The 19098-nt window shown below is 39.2% G+C and overlaps 1 protein-coding gene across 1 annotated transcript in view; it reads left to right on the forward strand.

Annotated features, from left to right (window-relative positions):
* pcsk5a (proprotein convertase subtilisin/kexin type 5a) overlaps nt 1–19098 on the forward strand; it is a 42802-nt gene that overhangs the window by 6138 nt on the left and 17566 nt on the right. The window contains exons 5-21 of the mRNA XM_052096036.1: nt 4032–4108; nt 4213–4301; nt 4672–4844; nt 6098–6310; nt 6889–6989; nt 8484–8587; nt 9567–9684; nt 12896–13084; nt 13332–13468; nt 14422–14541; nt 14646–14748; nt 14903–15093; nt 15888–15972; nt 16096–16199; nt 18343–18481; nt 18592–18707; nt 18813–18915. Of these exons, the coding sequence (XP_051951996.1) occupies nt 4032–4108; nt 4213–4301; nt 4672–4844; nt 6098–6310; nt 6889–6989; nt 8484–8587; nt 9567–9684; nt 12896–13084; nt 13332–13468; nt 14422–14541; nt 14646–14748; nt 14903–15093; nt 15888–15972; nt 16096–16199; nt 18343–18481; nt 18592–18707; nt 18813–18915 (2162 nt within the window). The remainder of the gene's footprint in view (nt 1–4031; nt 4109–4212; nt 4302–4671; nt 4845–6097; nt 6311–6888; nt 6990–8483; nt 8588–9566; nt 9685–12895; nt 13085–13331; nt 13469–14421; nt 14542–14645; nt 14749–14902; nt 15094–15887; nt 15973–16095; nt 16200–18342; nt 18482–18591; nt 18708–18812; nt 18916–19098) is intronic.

Consider the following 19098-nt stretch of genomic DNA (forward strand, 5'->3'; position numbering starts at 1 on the left):
GCATCTACATGTTTCCATTGATCATGGTATAAATAATGGGGGGGGGGGGGTGGCTACGCCCCTGGAAACAGACAGACATTTAAGACCTATTTACTATAAATGTGCACTTTCACATTCACTTTTACATTCTGAATCTTTCTGTTTTTTGGCAATTTGCGTTCTTTGTGCATATCGCCAACTACTGGTAGGGGCTGGTCAGAGGTAGAGATTTAAAGAAAAATAGGACTTAAATGTTATTCTGTTTCTCACCCACACATATCATATAGTTTCAGAATATATGAATTTAACCACTGGAGTCTTATGGATTACTTTTATGCTGCATTTATGTGCTTTTTTGAAGCATTAAAGTTTGGGTCATCATTCACTTGCATTGTATGGACTTACAGAGCTGAGATACTCTTCTAAAAATCGTTGTTTGTGTTCAACAGAAGAAGGTCATATGCATCTGTGGTGGCATGAGGGTGAGTAAATTTGTCATTTTTGGGTGAATTATCCCTTTAAGACTTCTCCGGTGAGTTTTGAGTAGTCTCTTAAGCTGATACCAATATTTAGAAAGTATGTGGCCAATATAATGCTGATATACTACATATAATTCACATACTAGATATCACATAATATTATCTAAAATCAAATCAAATGATTTGATTTCCCTCATGTAATCAGTGGAAATAAATATGAAGTGTTGTGTTGACATTTAGCTGTCGATTGATATTCAGTTGCAAATTAGATGTATACAAAATGGCTGAAATTAAACGAAAATCTTTTGTACATGATATTTAAAACATACAAAATTAAAAGCACACTGTCATAGTGTAATGATAAGCAGACCCTGACGCTGGAGATGAACCCAATTGTGGGATTTTATTGAACAGGACACTGAAAAAGGCAGGTAAGCAGGCAAGGTAAGTGTTCAGGTTTAGTACACTATCTTTGGAGACAGTCTAGGATCAGACAGGGAACCAAAGGAGAAGGCACCAATCTACATGAGTAGATTACTAAACTAACAGGTGCCCAAACAGGTAACTTCAACATCAAACAGGATCAAAGGTACGTCACATCATGTGCTCAAACTGGTAACTTCAATATCAAACAGGATCACAGGTAAGTCACATCATGTACTCAAACTGGCAACTTCAACATCAAACAGGATCACAGGTGAGTCATGTGCATAAATAGTGTAGCAGGTAAGTATATCCAAAGCATTTTCAAAGTCATGTGCTCGTAGTTGAACAGGTCATTTTCAAACAGGTGAGTAGCTGCAGGTACATGTGGTTTAAACTCGGGTGAGTGACAGCGGGTGATATACAGTGAGGGAAAGAACAGTACCACCTCCAACACGAACTGTTCCTGCGGGTCCTGACGTCTGGGTCTACCTCTACCCTGAGGTACTGGGCGGTTGGGATGTGAAGCGTGGAAATTGGTGACCAGTGCAGGGTCGAGGATGTCTTCCCTAGCAACCCACAACCTTTCCTCGTGGCCATAACCCTCCCAATCCACCAGGTATTCGAGGCACCTACCGTGCTGTTGGGAGTCGAGTATGTCATTGACAATGTAGGCCAACCCATCATCTAGGAGAAGCGGCAGTGGAGGGCCGTCAGCAGCACCAGACTCTGTGTAGAAATCAGACAATGAGGGTCAGTAAGGTTTTAAAAGGGAGACATGAAAACTGGGGTGCATACGGTAAGTGCTAAGGGGTTTTAGAAGGTAGGTTACAGGGTTTATTTGTTTAACTATGGGAAAAGAGCCAATAAAATGGGGACTTTCATGGTAGACGTAGCCAGATGTCTCTGGTTGAGAGCCAGACCTTCTGTCTTAACTTGTTTGTAAGGTGGGAGTGTTGACCTCCTGATATCGGTCTGGCTCTTCTGGCGCTGTACTGCCCCTACCTCTGATGGATCCCCTGCCTAGGGAAACTGGGGTGTTTGAAAGCAGAGTATGCACTGGAAGGGGGTAAGGCCAGTTGCCGCCTGCCGGAGGGAGATCTGTGCATACTCGGCCCAGGGCAAAAACCGGCTCCAGCTGTGATGGTTGGTGTGGCAGTAAGTCCTCAGGAAGCAGACAATTTCCTGGATCTTCCTCTCCATCTGCCTGTTTTCTGTGGATGTAACCTGAAGACAGACTCACAGTGACACTTAGAAATGAGAAGAAGTTGCGCCATACCTGTGAGATTAATTGCAGGCCTCTATCAGACACTATATCCTCGGGTAGTCCAAAGTTTCTGAATACATGATGAAATAGTAGTTTGGCAGTCTACATGGTGGTAGGTAGTTGTTTCAGGGGAATTAGCCGGCAAGCCATGGAGAATCTATCCACAACTAAGCAACTAAGACACAGGTATTAACTTCTGACTCTGGCAGATCGGTGATGAAATCAGCTCTCAAGTGTGACCATGGACTTTGGGGGTACGGACAGTGGGAGGAGTTTTCCGGCTGGTAAGTGGCGAGGAGATTTAATGATGGCACAATCAGGACATCCTAGGATGAAGCGCTGTATGTCTTGGGACATTCGAGGCCACCAATATATGGACCGGAGGAGTGAGAGGGTCTGATGAATACCAGGGTGACCAGTGCACAGGGAGGAGTGAACAGATTTGAGGAGCAAGGCCCGAAGTGTGGCAGAAAGATAGTGTCTGCCCTCTGGACATTCAGGTGGAGCCTCCATCCTTCTTTTGTACGAGAAGAAGCTGGAAGCGGCAGGGGAAGTGGATGTGCAGATATAACCTTGAGCTAGAGCTTCCTGGATTTATCCCTCCATGGCCCTTGGTTCCGGGAGTGACAAAGGGTAAATCCTTCCTCTGGGCAATGGTGCACTGGGTAGATGGCACAATGATGGCACAATCCCATAGGCGGTGCAGAAGAAGTTGGGAAGCTTTCTTGGGGCAGAAGACGCAAGATACTGTTGATTGCAGGTTGGCATGTTCAGTGGACCGTCATTGGCTGGGCTTCGATGGTGGTAGAGAAGACATTTATGGGCTTGGAGGTAGACAGGGCTTCTCCTCTTTGATCTAGATGACGGAGTACTGGGCGAAGACAGGTTTTGAAGCAGTTCTTCCCCATCACAAGATTTCACCGGTTTTCAAATAAAGGACAGGGAAGTGATCACATAGCCAAGGATGACCCAGAACGATGTCCACAGTTGAGCCCTCCATAACCATAAACTCAATCTCCTCAAGATGCATGAAGCCCACCTGTAGGGTCAGTGAGGTGGTATGGTGACAGATGTATCCTTTGCCCAGTGGGTCTCCAGTCACAGAGTGAATGGGGAGGTCGGTGTAATAGGGGACCTTTGCGGCAGAGGTTGTCTTCGATGAAGTTCTCAGCAGCTCTTGAGTCAAGGACTGTGGTGACTGTGATGGACATATAAGCAGAGGACACATTTACTCTTGTGCATAAAGGGGCATTGCTTGCAAAAGCTGCTGTGATGGAACTGCCCACGGGGCATGTAGACTTCAAGGAGCAGGTAGCTATGAAGTGTCCATTATTGCCACAGTACAGACATAACTTATTGTTGAATCTCCGGTTTCTTTCCACTGGAGTGAGATGAGAGTGATCGAGTTGCATGGGTTCTGGGCTGGATTCTTTTTTTGCAAATATTTTGTAGAGTAAATGTTAATTTCAGCAATTTTTCTCAAGCTATATGTGCAGGACTTTTTCTATTTTTGTATGACACTACTGTAAGTGTGTCCAACACACTTGCCCATGACCACCAACATGTGTAAAGGGTATTTTTTTTTGTTTGTTGACAAAATATTTATTAAAATGTATAAAAAAAACAATTCTAAAATAAAATATATGTGTATAATCCATTTACATTCCTGATTATACATTTTGGAAATGACATCAGGAAAAACTCATGTCATGTTACTGAACAATTAAATAATCTCAAAATGGTTAATAATGGTCTGATAAATCATACTGGAGTGTTTACTAAATTTGATTATTCAATATTGTGAGTAAGATATGCAAACTGTGCAGTTCTGTTGTAAGTATGCTAACAGATATGTTATTAATGTTTCATTCTATCTACATAAGGATGCACGAGCCAGCTATGATGTTAACGGCAATGACCCGGATCCCACACCACGTTACGATGCCACCAATGAAAATAAGTCAGTCCATTTTCACTGACCCACAACAGTCTTTACTTTTCTACATCTGCAAACTTTTAAACCCACATGTCAATGATTTTCCTTTCTTTCTTTTCTCACTAAAGACACGGGACGAGATGTGCTGGTGTGGTGGCTGCCTATGCAAACAATTCCCTCTGCATAGTCGGAATTGCCTACAATGCAAAAATTGGTGGTAGGTTCTCAGGAGTGTTTATGTTTTTGTATGTGCATCATTATAGAAGCACTGAATATACTGTATAGTGCCTAATATTTAAAAAGATAGTACATGAAACAGTATGCTGTATACAACAATAATAATTTCAAACAGTAATGTGCTAAATTGTTGTGTCACATGACCTTATTATGTTGCATGTTTAATTCAAAGAGTGGTGTTCAGTTGCGATCTCAAAAATAAAATTGGTCATTTTCATCCATTTTCCTTAAAAAATGCTTAACACTTGGAAGTCCAATCAAATATCGAGTCAAGAAGGATATGCTAAAAAATGCATTATGGGATATGGAGCTGTATAATATTTCCAAATCCCATCTCCCTGGATGTGTAGGTGTGCGTATGTTGGATGGTGATATGACTGATATGTTGGAAGCTCAATCGCTGAGTCTGAGGCAGCAGTACATTGACATCTACAGCTCCAGCTGGGGGCCAGATGATGATGGCAGGACAGTAGAAGGACCTGGACCCCTTGCCCGACTCGCTTTGGAGAACGGCATCCACAAAGTAAGTGTGTGTCCTGTATGCACCATTGGGTGAGACCCTCCAAGACCCAGGTAATGGCCAATACCAAACTACTAGACTCAAACTTGGTTGGTTTGGTTCGAGGCTTGGAGCACTTTGAGAACTTTTGAAATGCCTATTGACAAAATGAATAGGAAAAATACACTCACTGGGCACTTTATTAGGAATACTATACTAATACTGGTTAGGGCCTCCCATTGCTTTCAAAATAGCCTCAATTCTTTGTTTCATGGATTCCACAAGATGTTGGAAACAATTATTTGAGGTTCTGGTCCATGTTGACAATTGTCAACTGCACATTCATGCTGCAAATCTCCCGTTCTACCACATCCTAAAGGTGTTCTATTAGATTCAGATCCGATGACTGGGAAGGCCCCTGAAGAATAGTGAACTCATTGTCATGTTCATGAAACCAGTTTGAGATGATTTTTGCTTTGTGACACTGTGCATTATGATGCTGGAAGTAGCCATTAGAAGATGGGTAAATTGTGGCCATCAAAGGATGCATATGGTCAGCAACAATACTCAAATAGGCTGTGGCATTCAAGTGATGATTGATGATATATCCAACTCAAGGTTCGACATGTTGTGCATTCTGAAATGCTATTCTGTTCAGTACAGAGTGGTTATCTGAGTTACCGTAGCCTATCTGTCAGCTCAAACCAGTTGTTGACCTCATTCATCAACAAGGCATTTCCATCCACAGAACTGCCATTCACTGGATGTTTTTTGTTGTTGTTTTTGGCACCCTTCTAAGTAAACTCTAGAGACTGTTGTGTGTGAAAATCCCAGGAGATCAGCAGTTACTCAAACCAGCCCGTTTGGCACCAACAATCATGCCACGGTCAAAATCACTGAGATCACATTTTTCCCCATAGTGAACATTAACCCAAGCTCCTGACCTGTATCTGATGATTTTATGGATTGCACTGCTGACATACAGGTGTTCGTAATAAAGTGCTTACTGAGTGTACTTCCACAACCAAGGCAAGTGAAAAGTGGACATTCGATGTTGCAAAGAAACATCTATTCTAACCAAATTAGAGTCACTAACCAAACCCATTTTTGTTGCATCCTGTATCATGCTAATTACCTCCTTTTTTATTCCTATGATGCAGGTCAATTTAATACAGTAATTGTTTGTTGCAATCCTCACATAAATGTTTCAAGAAAAAATCCAAACAAGCAAGAATGATCACTTCAGGAAGTGTTTTTTGCTCCTCTTTACTCCTCAGGGTAGAAAGGGGCTTGGCTCCATCTTTGTGTGGGCTTCAGGTAATGGGGGACAGAGACAAGACCACTGCTCATGTGATGGTTACACCAATAGCATTTACACCATCTCTGTGGGGAGCACCACTAGGAGTGGTCGAAAGCCGTGGTACCTGGAGGAGTGTGCCTCCACACTCACTACCACCTACAGCAGTGGAGACAGCCATAGCTTGGGCATTGTGAGTGATTCAATTATGGGCACTTTTGACTACTTGAAATCTGAAAAATATTAAACTTCTGCATATTACGTTTTATCTGGAGTAAAAAATGTATCACATGTCCTGGAAGGCACATCTGGTCATGGTCTTGATCTACCTTTAAATAGATTTTGTTAGAATGTGTGACGGTAATGACATTTTTCAGTTTTTGGGGTAAACATGGATAAGCCTTGGACTTGCTGACACAACAAGTTAGAGCCCAATCAATTGACATTTTTTAACAATTAAATACTGACACTGACAGCATTATTATAAGAAATTCTTTGTTATACATTTTTTTTATTATACTCATAAATATTGAGCATGTGCAAATTGAACATGTGATTTGTTTTAGTTCTTGGGAAAATGTGCGAAGTAGATCTTCCATTATTTATTATAGGGAAGATAAAAAGACTGGGTAGGGGCTCATATCAGTGTTAAGCTACTGTAGTTTCAAGCTTTTATAATCTATCCTTTAAAACTATCATTTGTTTAATCGAACTAGGGGACAGAAAAGTTCCCCAAATTTAAAAATTATCAGCATATGTTTATGTTTTCAGATGACGACAGATTTGAGACAGCGTTGCACTAATGAGCACTCGGGCACCTCAGCTTCGGCACCCATGGCTGCAGGAATCATTGCCCTCACACTGGAGGCAAAGTAAGCAGTAAATTATGGTTAATTTGTTCAATGTGTGTTAAAAGCTAGTTGTGATCATCTATCCCTTAGATCTGGCAAACGCTTCTGGTCTGGAGGTCTGCCAGCATTACCTGGCAAGTGTAAAACATTTATCCTGGCTCAACTGACAGCGGATTGAAAACTGTTACTCTTTCCATTAGTTTTCAGTTCTTCATCTATCCTAATTTCAAAACTTTGAGATACGTCTTGGCCACTTCTGTTGTTTCAGATTTCAGCCAGGAATAGGAATACCAAATCAAATAACATTGTATGGCTACTGTAGTTCAAATCCAATTTTAGGATTTTTGTGGTAGTGCAACCTTGTTGGTAAATACCTGGCCTGGAGCTCAAGAAGTTGCAGGTACAGACCAAGGATGTCTATAATACCAGGAGAAATCTTTGTGTTTTCAAGAGTGGTATCTTTGCTCAAGGACACTCAAGCTCTGGGCACAGATGTTTTTGAAGCAGTAAAAGCCATGTGACTTATCACTATGGAGCTGCAGGGAAATTACACTTAACCCCTAATCACTGTTAGGGTTGTTTTAGACCCATTTCTGGTACATGGTTTGTGACTTTTCCTACACTTGCCATTTGAACACCCATGAAAAATGTGGACAAGATTTGATTTGTCTTGATGTTTTTATCAAACAGAGCGAAACTTATCATGCTCGGGTCAGTTTTACTCGCCAGACAAAATAAAAAGATACATTTTCAAAGGAAATCAATAAATGCATTTTTACTATATTGGTGAGGACACCTCATAGACTTCTATTGTTTTCTTATCAGGCTATATGAATCTTTACTAGATGTAAAGGTCAGCATCATTTGACCAATTTTGAGCCTTTTTTTCTAGTGAGGATATCTAAAATGTATTTTTTTTCTCTGTATTACTATATTATCACAATCTTGTTTACTTTATTAGCGATGGCATTTGGCCCTCACAAGTATAGACAACACTGTACACACACACAGACCAAAGAGTCTGACCCCAGCGTGAAAACGTTTATGATAGAATTTGATGTTTGAAATGAATTATAAATTCTTACTCTATGGACATGAATTGCTACTTGCTATAGCTTGTAAAAGTAGGTGGTATCAGTGGGAGGGACATTACATTCTAGAGATCATTTGATTGGACAAAATTACTTAGTGCAGTGTGAGTCATCAATATTTTTGGTCCCAAAAGAGACTGTCAAGTTTAAATGTGTATATCTGCTAAAAGTGAATTGTGTGAAATTGTGGAACTAGAAGACATGACAGACAAAACAAACATGAAAAGCCATAAAACTTTGGCTTTTTATCCTGGGTTGCTCCAAAGGGACTTTCTCTACAACTATGGTGTGGCTGCAGCTACTGCTGTCCTGCTCACTCCAACATATTGAGCAACATAGATTGTAGGATAAAGCTTTTTCTGCCACCCCTGCCGAGCATGTGATAAATAAACGTATTTCTTTGACATTTGTAATTTGTCCCAAGTCCATCTCTGACCTGGAGGGATGTTCAGCACATCATAGTGAAAACATCACGCCGTGGTCACCTGAGCGCCCCTGACTGGCAGAGCAATGGAGCTGGATATGATGGTAGACAAAAATATAATCTTATTGTCTAAACATCACTGGTTTTGTATTATTTAACACATATTTACTGTGTGTAACAGCTGTGTGAAATATTCCTAAACCACAAATACACTTCCAAGTTGATCCAAGAACATAAAGTGAAGCCAGTTTAATATGTGTATCATCAGTTGCATACTGTACTGACTTGCCCATTCAGAATATTTGTATTCACTGTATCACAATTTGAATACCCTACATCCTAAATAGTATGAAAGAGTAGATTTGCTGTGTATTCCAAATCATAGTGTGTTGAAAATAATAAGACAAATTTGTCTGGATGATAGACAAAATGTTTCCAGTTGTAGACTATCAATAGCCTGTATAACAGCAGCAAAATTACAGCGTATCTACTGGCTTGCTATAGCTAGTAAACAGTGTTTCAACAAACATTCAGTAGATTTTCAGTAGCCTATATATATAACTTTATTAATGTACTTTTAATGAACTGATTTTCTCAACAATAATGTAAGTAGGTCACTAATAGAGATCTATATACAGGCTACTGAAAGTCTACTCAATGTTTGTTGAAACACTGTTAACTAGCTATAGCAAGCCATAAGCCATAAGTCAGTTAAATATCTACTTGGGACATCAAAATAAAGTGTTACCAAATATTTTCAACTTATGACTCAATTACTAGCGAAAAATAAACATTGTAGTTTCTAAATATTTGCTTGGTTATGTCTAAAGCTCACTTGAAATAGTTTTAGATCATTATGCGTAACGTTATGGTGCCTTGGAAGGCTGTCCAAAACCAGCATCCTTACGAGGTGCCTTCATTTGGAAACCGCTGCCTGTGAAGTCATTGACTGGTGGTGCAGTGGGACACAGCCATTACTCAGTATGCACTCAATGCAATGCTCTCAGGCAATAGAGTGTGTTCTCATTTGGCTGCTTGGTGGCCAATGTCTTGTACAGTGTATCATCATTGGCTTTTGTGCAGTTAGTCACCTTTATGGGTTTGGACTGATGGATGCTGAGGCAATGGTGAAAGAGGCAGAGATCTGGAGGCAGGTGCCTGCACAACACGTGTGTGAGGAGAACACGGTCCAGAATGCCAGGTAATATTATAACTGTTAATCTGTTTAATAGGAATGGGCGATACTACTTATTTTCTTTTCAATCCGATACCAAAAATTTCAAGTTCAATATCGTTGATACCAATACTGTTACTTTTAGTAAATAGATTTTTTTTTCTTTGGTGATGCTATCAGATGGTAATACCATGATAGGGAGACTGGGCTTGGTTTGCTACATGGGTTGATTGGCACAGAGTTTATTTCTGGTAATTTTGAAATTATTTTCAAAGAAGAATAACATCTAAATGTTCACTTGACATACACTGATTGATTCTGTTAAAATCTGTTATTGTGAAGGCAACTTTTCATTTTATCTGTCAAAACAAAACTTGATCTCATCTGATAAAATCTTGCAGAAATAATAACAAGAAATATTTTAGGTAATACTTAATAGTGATGGGTATCAGCTATATTTTGATAGTAGATTTATATTACTGTGATAAGCAATGCTAGCTGCTAACATAATATATCAAAAGAATGTGAGTGGGGTTGGTTGGCACATTGATTCTGTGGTTAGTTGGCACATTCTTTGATTTTGGCAATTCATATTCTTTGTGCATATCGCCACCTACTGTGTAGAATTTATAATACAAAAAGTACTGAAATATTAAAATTTTCTCAACCACACCTATCATATTGCTTCTGAAAACATAGATTTAACCCCTGAAGTATTGTGGATTCATTTTATGGTGCCTGATATATGCTTTTTGGAGCTTCAAAGTGTTAGTCACCATTCACTTGCATTGTATGGACCTACAGAAGTACAAACAATCAAAAACAAAAAATTGAACATACCCGGTCTTTGAGGCATACCAGCCGTAGAGCTGAGAGGAAATGGAAGAAAGGTCACCTTACTGTCTCTTGCGAGATTTATAAAGATTGTTTAAAGATCTTTCAGAATGCCTCCAAGTTGGCGAGAACGAATTACCTTTCATTTAATTAATACACATAATAGATTCTAATAGATCAAAAATTTGGCAATAAATCCAAACTGTCATTATAATGCTGCTCCCTCTAGGGCGATCTGTGACAAATTCATGACTTTTTTCCAAGAGAAAATTAATACCATTCGCTCGTCTTTCACCAATACTCCATCAGGTATTGTATTTAATTCGGTAACTGGTTCTGCTATTTTCTCTGGTTTTCAGCATGTCTCTCTCTCCGATATATGGTTAGTGATATGAGGCCCACTGCCTCTCCACATGATATTGTTCCATGTAATATTTTAAAAACAACTTTTGCAACTATCGGTCCGAGTATACAAATAATTATAAATTCTTCCCTAGAAAATAGTATTGTCCCAGGATGTTTTAAACATGCAGCTGTGAAACCTCACCTGTTAAAGCTGGCTTAGAGCAAAATTGTTTAAATAACTATCAGCCTGTTTCCAAGCTGCCATTTTGTCGAAGTTGTTAGAGAAAGTGGTGTTATTCCAATTACTTCCATTCTTAAAATCAGCTTTGCTCAAAGTATTTAATGATTTACTGTCTACGGTTGACTGTGGGAAATGTGCTGTATTAATTCTGTTAGACCTTACTGCTGCTTTTGATACAGTGGATCATAGCAATCTCCTTGCGAGGTTGGAAAATTGGGTTGGTTTAAAGAGAACAGCACTACAGTGGTTTAAATCTTATCTCACAGATAGGGTTATTTTCTGTCACCATGGATAGGTTCTCTTCATCTGTAGCTCCTGTTCTCTGTGGGGTTCCACAGGGATCAATTCTGGGGCCAATTCATTTTGATTTGAATATGTTCCCTCTTGGAAATATTATTAGGAGACATAATATCTTGTTTCATTTTTACGCTGATGATAAACAGCTTTATCTGCCATTGAGATCATCTGATTCTGTTCAACCTCTCTTGGAATGTATTGAAGACATAAAAAAGTAGTTATTGAGTAACTTTCTCCAGCTGAACAATGATAAGACTGAAATTATTATTTTTGGTTCAGCTGAATCTAGAATTGCTCTTGCTAACAAACTTGGCCAACACTTCCACCATGTTAACTCGTATTTAAGGAATCTTGGTGTCATTATAGATTTTGACTTGGGCTTAGTCTTTTTCAGTAGTAAAAAATAGTTTATATCGGTTACGAATGATTGCTAAATTTAAATCAGCTTTATCTTTTTAAGACCTGGAGACTGTTATTCATGCTTTTATCACCTCTCGATTGGATTATTGTAATTCCCTTTATTTTGGTATTCCTCAATCCTCTTTTTTCCGTCATCAATTGATTCAAAAAGCTGCCGCCAGATTTTTGACATCATCTAAAAAAGGGATCATATTACCCCAATCCTGGCCTCTCTGCACTGGCTTCCTTTTTTTTTTAGGATTCAATTTAAAATACTGTTGTTTGTTTTTAAAGCTCTTAATAACCAGGCCCCGTCATATACTAGGGATTTAATACAGCCATACTTACCAACTAGGTCTTTAAGATCTGCAGACAGAAGACACGGTTTAAGCCAAACCAATGATACAATTAGTTTCTTTCATTTATGTGATTCAAAATGTATTACATATGCTATAAAGAGTTTATTAAGTAAAGATTTATATATTTATACAAGTTCTTATAACTTAAATACCAAACTGTACATTTGTATATTTTAATCACAATGATATGAATAAAAACATATTGATTACATAATCATAACTCGGTAATGATAGAAGACTAACATGTGTTGTTCTGTTGTCCTGGTAAAATAAACAGTTTTTTGTTTTTCTGTTTGTTGCTTCACTCTTAAAACTCGTGTTTTAACACTGTGCCAAACAACCCCACCACCTGTGCCAAACAGGTTGCACAAATGCACAAGATGACTTTGATCATTAATTAACAAACATCAAGAAATATTTGGTAACATTGAATTTGTTTGTTTTTATCTAAGAATTTTCATTTGGACCTACTTGGGCTATCTTTTGTTCCATGTTTTAACATTTGTTCCACCAGAGATATTGAACAAAGTATGAAAAGTGTTCCAACCAACACCAGCCTCCCCTACTCTTTTATATCCCATGATACTGAATAAATACCTTACTCATGTACCATGGCATTTATATGGTGTTCCAAGGTACAATAATTCCATGGTATTACCATTGTACATCTCCAAAACCCCATGTACCTTTTGGAACTTTCTTGTAAGTGTAAGTGTTATTCACTTAAGGAGTCACTGACCCAAATTTTCTCTATCACTCTCAGGATCATAAGCCCAGAGAGAGTGTTGAGATCAGTTTTGAAGTCCTCAGGCTGCTCTGCTCAGCGCCTGCAACGTGTGGTCTATCTGGAGCATGTCATAGTGCGTGTCACAATTACACATCCTCACCGTGGAGACCTGTCAGTCATGTTGACATCACCGTCTGGAACCAGATCTCAGCTGCTTGCAAACAGGTACAAATACACTGAGCCAACTCAACCGGATAGAGCAATAAATACACGATCTATCGAGAAAAATAACATTGTCCTAGTTACTGTTTGATCTGAGTTCATCTGAATTTGCAGGTAACAGGCAAACACGCCCAAAAGATCTGGTTTACTTTACTGAGACTTGAGACTTTTTTTAATTCCTACCCCATTAATAGTCCTGGAAGATTATTAGACAATTATTTTATTGATTCTATGCATGTGTTCTGTGCAGACCGAATGATCACTCCACTGAGGGCTTCCGGAAGTGGGAGTTCATGACGACACACTGCTGGGGGGAAAAACCAGCAGGAGACTGGATCTTGGACATCAGAGATACACCGTCTCCACGGAGAAACAGCCGACACCAAGGTGCCCATCTTTACAAAAAAGGATTTTGGCAATATAACTCAAAATGTGCATTGGATGTGTAAATGAAAGGATGGGGTCTAGCCTCCATAGATCTGAGCGTGACTGATGTGTGCATTTTCTAGTTCCCATTTGTGTTTCTAGTAGCACCTAATAAACGTGCAAAAAAATCATTCTAGAGAAAATAGTTTTCCTAAAAATTGATTGCCACATACAGTATGAGTTTCAATGTAATAACTTTATTAAGTTTCTTACCAGATGTAGTTTTGTTGGTTTTTCTCCCAAAGACAAACTCCGCTGTGGTCGACGCCATGTTGTTTTGTCACGTGACTTTGTCCATCGAAAGTTTAACACTTTACTGAGAGCACAGAGTCTCCTGAACTGTGATCAGTCGTTTAAATAAATTACAATTTTGCAATGCGTTGCGTTGCGTATAGCGAAGCCCAAATACAATGTCCACGCATGTGTATGTGGGGTCACACGAAGCTACAACAGATTCTGTAATAATGTTCTTGTACCATGGTAAATACCAGAGGTGGGTAGAGTAGCCAAAAACATTACTCAAGTAAAAGTAAAATTACTTAAAAAAATTACTCAAGTAGAAGTAAAAGTACTCAACTAATTACTTCCTCATATAATTTAACAGATGTTTACTCCCCAATATTCCATTATATAATACACATTTAACATGTACTACATAATTCATCATTCATCATCATTCCCCATCATGTTGTTCCAAACCATATGACTTTCTTCCATGCACCACAATCAAGGAGATGTTAGACAGAATGTTAAACTTAGTCACCATTTACTTTCACTGCATGTTTTTGTTTTCCTCCATATTTCAAAAGAGAATGGTGACTGAGACTGTCAGTCTGTAACTTATAAATTGATGAACAAACTTTATGGCCCTGGTTATTGGTAATTGGTCATTCTTCACTTTTTTTCCATTTTAGGGAAACTGAAAGAATGGTCTCTGGTGCTTTATGGCACATCCACACACCCATACACTCGACATGAACAGCCCCGCTCTGTCCAGCTGCCATCTGAAAACGACACTACAGAAGAATACAATGGTGATTTTCCTGAATCTTTTTAAGAATATTCTCAAGCAAGCTGGTCAAATGAACCTCAATTGCAGATTTGTATGTATACATCTGTTCCCTCTCCTTTTCATAAGGCTCTTGTGACCTTGAATGTAGTGAAGATGGCTGTGAGGGACCAGGACCTCACCAATGTTTTTCCTGTCTGCACTTTTTACTCAAGTTTAAAAACAATACACGGTCAGCCAACTTTACTTCTCTCACTGACATTTACATATCTTTTGTTAGAATATATGTATAAAAGTTGCTCATAATACTAAACAGTGCACCATATTTATTAAAACATAAAAAGTTTTTGTTAAAGGTGTTTCCTGTACTGTATCTGTGTATACAGGAGCTGTGTGTCTGAATGTCCGTCTGGCTTCTGGGGTGATAAGAATAGATGTAAAAAGTGTTACTCCTCCTGTAAGTCATGTTTGGGCAGCCGCAGTGATCAGTGCATGGCCTGTAAGTCTGGATACCATCTGGATGAGGAAAAGAACAGCTGTGTGACCAGCTGTGAGGATGGATACTACCTTTACCATGGTAAGTGTGATGCCATTATGTTTCCTTCTCAATAAATGCCACCTGGTTTGATATTTTGTTGTTGATCCCACTTTATATTAGGTGTATTTACAACTCCTTTGTACTACCATTAAAATACATACAATACAATTTACTTTTTGTGTAACTACATGTTGTTCTGCAAAACTCTCACAAGATTCACATTTGCTGCTACTGAGGTTGAGGTACAGTTAGGTTTAGGGGTAGAGTTAGGTTAGGATTAGGTTAGGGTTGGTTAGGTTAGGTTAGGGTTAGGGTTAGGGTCAGGTTCAGGTCTGGACTGGTAATCTGACATACCAGGCATTTTCCCGGTGGGCCCACGCACTTTTGAGTCGATCAGGGGTGGAATGGCCATCGGGAGAACTGAACGGGAAGGTGGTTTGGCCACGAAACGTGCCGAATGGGCCGCGATAAGCAACAATGTGCCGCTCAACAGTTGGGCCAGTTGCCATGTAAAATCCCAGGCCGATTTCTCTTCCCAGTCAATTGTTAGGGTTAGCAGTTACTGTTAACAGTGTAACTTCAGATTAAATTAAATGCAGGTACTTAATTTAAATGTAGGTAAATGTAAATACAATGCAACAACACATATGTACAGTGCATAATAAGTATATTGTATCAAATGCTCCAGTACATAGTAGTTAAAAACACCTAACATAAAATGGATCTGTGTTGTCTTTTGCAATTCCATTCACACATTAAGTGTGACTTCAGTGTCCAAATACTTTTTGAGGCCACTTAAACATTTGACACTCTTTGTGTGATTTATAATGCAGAGGACAACATGTGCCGGAAGTGTAGTGAAAACTGCATGAAATGTACTTCAGCCACTGTTTGCACAGAGTGCTTGGAGGGCACAAGGTAATAGATTCTTATTAAATTGCTGAACATTCTGAAATGCATTTGTGTCAATGAGGCAGAGTAACCTCTCGGTGTGTGTTCAGTGCGATCAGAGATGACGGTCTCTCTCTTTGTCTCTTTCAGTCTGGTGGGCAATAGATGTCAGAAGAGTTGTGAGGCAGGCTGGTACTACAGTGAGCAGGGGGACTCATGTGAGCCCTGCCACCCAGCCTGTGCTACATGTGCTGGTACAATCCATAGAAACAAAACACATCATCAATAACGATGACAACCCTATCTATAATGTTTTACAGTGTCTACACACCCTAGTCCAACAATCCTGAAGGAATGTACAAAGGGTTCTTGTTGGAAATTCCATCATAATTTGACCAATCCTAAAGTATCAAAAAAGTAACAGTGTTTACCATATTACATGGTTTCCTGGTCTTATATAGTCATGACAACAAAGTTGTAATATTGAATACAACTTTACACAGATAACATTACTTAGCGGTTGTATCACACTAAAATCACATTAATATGTTGAATGTTTTCGTCTTATGGCTGTACTTTTGCAACAGGGCATATTTTACTGTTTATGGACTGGCCCAATTCACTTGCATTGTAAGTGCTTTACTGTAACTGTGACTTCTGCTTCTTTAACCTCGTGCGACCCTACATACATATTGACATTGACATTGTATTTTGGCTTCGCTATAAGCAACGCATAATTTAAATTCATTTAAACAGACTTATTTCAGTTCGGGAGGCTCTGTGCTGTTAAACTTTTGACGTACACAGTCATGTGGCAAAACAACATGGTGCCAACCACAGCTGAGTTTGTCTTTGGGAGAAACGTAACAAAACTACAAAGATTAGGTAAGAAAACGAATTATGTTTTAACATTGAAACCTGTTTGAGTCAAAAGATAAGAGTCTCTAGTTTCATCCGATATGCCATTTTTAAAAGTTTAGCGATTTATAGCGAAACGCCACACTGCTAAAAACAATGTACACTAATGTGCATTTTAGCAAAATTCTTTCTCCTTAAAAATTCTATATTCACTGTGCGTTTGTAACTGGCCCTGGTCGCCCCGCTCTGAAAGGACTCGAACAGGCGTGGGAGGCAGGTGCGCTAACAAGGAGGCTAAAGGATACAGCCTCTAACGTCAGTCGCTAGTGCACCTCTTGAGGTCAGGAGAGTGAGGTTTACACACTGCACAGTTATCTACCAGCTGGTTCCCATTACACTCACCCCCCTAAACCTCACTCCCATCTGGGTCACGGCACCATTGTGATCGCCCCGCTCTGAACGGGAATCGAACTGGCGTCTCCGGCGTTGGAGGCGGGAACGCTAACAAGGAGGCTAAAGGCTACAGCCTCTAGCGTCAGTCGCTAGTGCACCTCTTGAGGTCAGGTGAGTGAGGTTTACACACTGCAAAGTTATCAACCAGCTGGCTCCCGTTGCACTTTATCACAATGAGAATCAATGGATTCATCCAAAAGGTGACAAAATACATTAAGTTAGGATAAAAATAAGGTGCATTTTGAACTGTTCTGAGACAAGTGCACACAGACAGCTCACTGGAGGTCATTCAATAATAGGGATCAAGGGAGCATCTTATAGCTTTCTATGCAGCTAAGTGCATTCACTCCTAAAATCTGACCAAAAGTTAATTTTCAGGCTGCAGATTATGTTTGGACCACTCAACATGTTTGGCAGAAATTGGACAATGGTTAACAGTACATCAATTCAGAATTAATAATGTATCATTTTATTTTAACATGGATGGCAGTGATTGGATAATTTTGGCCATTACTTTGATTCAAAATTAATTATGCAATTTTTTTTATGTAATGTCTTTTATGTCTCAAAAACAACACCACTGGAAACATAGTAAAAAAAAATATATATATATTTTATAAATAAAACTTTCTATAGTTTGGTATTTTGTAACATTTCACAACATAGTCCCACTGTCCACATATGTTGCCATCAATGTTTTTAGAAAAATGTTTGCTTGTTTGTTTATAAGTTGCTACTAGTTACAAAAAATATATATAAATGTAAAATCCACACAGCAGTCACACTCGGGTTAAATTATAAAGAAGAACGAGTCAAAATTATTTTTTGTGGTAATCAAACTTATACCACAAATGCTGTTGATTGAGTTTAACCTGTATTGAACCCAGTACATTCCTTTAAAATTGACTCAAATGTGAATCAAAAATCCTGTTTGTCCAGTGGGGTCTTACTTAAGTCCTAGAGAATTCCTATTTCAACATATCCTTAGAATAACTTTGGAGTGGTACAGTATTGTTATAAAATTCCAATAGAAATCCAGTGAGTATGAGTGTGTATGTGATGGTTTAAAGACATGTCTTTGTACAGCTGCAGGTCTGGAGTCATGTAATCGCTGTGCAGAAGGCTACTTGATGGAGAACTGGAAATGTGTGTCCTCCTGCAGTCAAGGTTTCTATGCTGGCCAACCAAACTCAAACAGCACAGATACACAGAACAGCTGCAAGAGGTGTGTGTGCTGTAACATCTCAGATTTACCGCAGTTATCATCATAACTAACTGATGTTTTGATTCTGAGGAGTGTGTGTTTACAGTATGTGTGTGTGCTAATCTGTGCAGATGTGATTCAAGCTGTTTAGCCTGTGTTGGTCCAGGTAAAGGGAACTGCAGTGAGTGTGTAGATGGACACACACTTCAAAATGGTGTGTGTGTTCTCAGTCATAACTGTGGTGATGGTAAGTTTTATTCTACCTACCAACATGTTGATGAAATCAAATCTTCTGATATGCAGTGTAATGAATGCCAACAGACACATTTGCATTTGTGTTTGTGTGTTTTAGGGGAGTATAAGGATGAGAATGGAGAGTGCCAGGTGTGTGATGTGTCCTGTCATAAATGTAAAGGCCCAAAGAGTGAAGACTGTCTCAGCTGCCCCAACACACAGTAAGAAACAGCGTTCCATTTTACTTTCAGTTTGTTCATTTTTCACTGTAGTTTGCAGAGAAACATTATAGACCCACAACTATGCTTTACCAACCATTCCCTTCCCTGCTGGAGAAAAAAAACAAAGAAAAAAAAAAAACAGATCATACCAGCTTAAGGGGCCGTTCAGACCAGATGCGTACT

The sequence above is a fragment of the Xyrauchen texanus genome, chromosome 3 (genome assembly GCF_025860055.1).
Source record: "Xyrauchen texanus isolate HMW12.3.18 chromosome 3, RBS_HiC_50CHRs, whole genome shotgun sequence".
NCBI lineage: Eukaryota > Metazoa > Chordata > Actinopteri > Cypriniformes > Catostomidae > Xyrauchen > Xyrauchen texanus.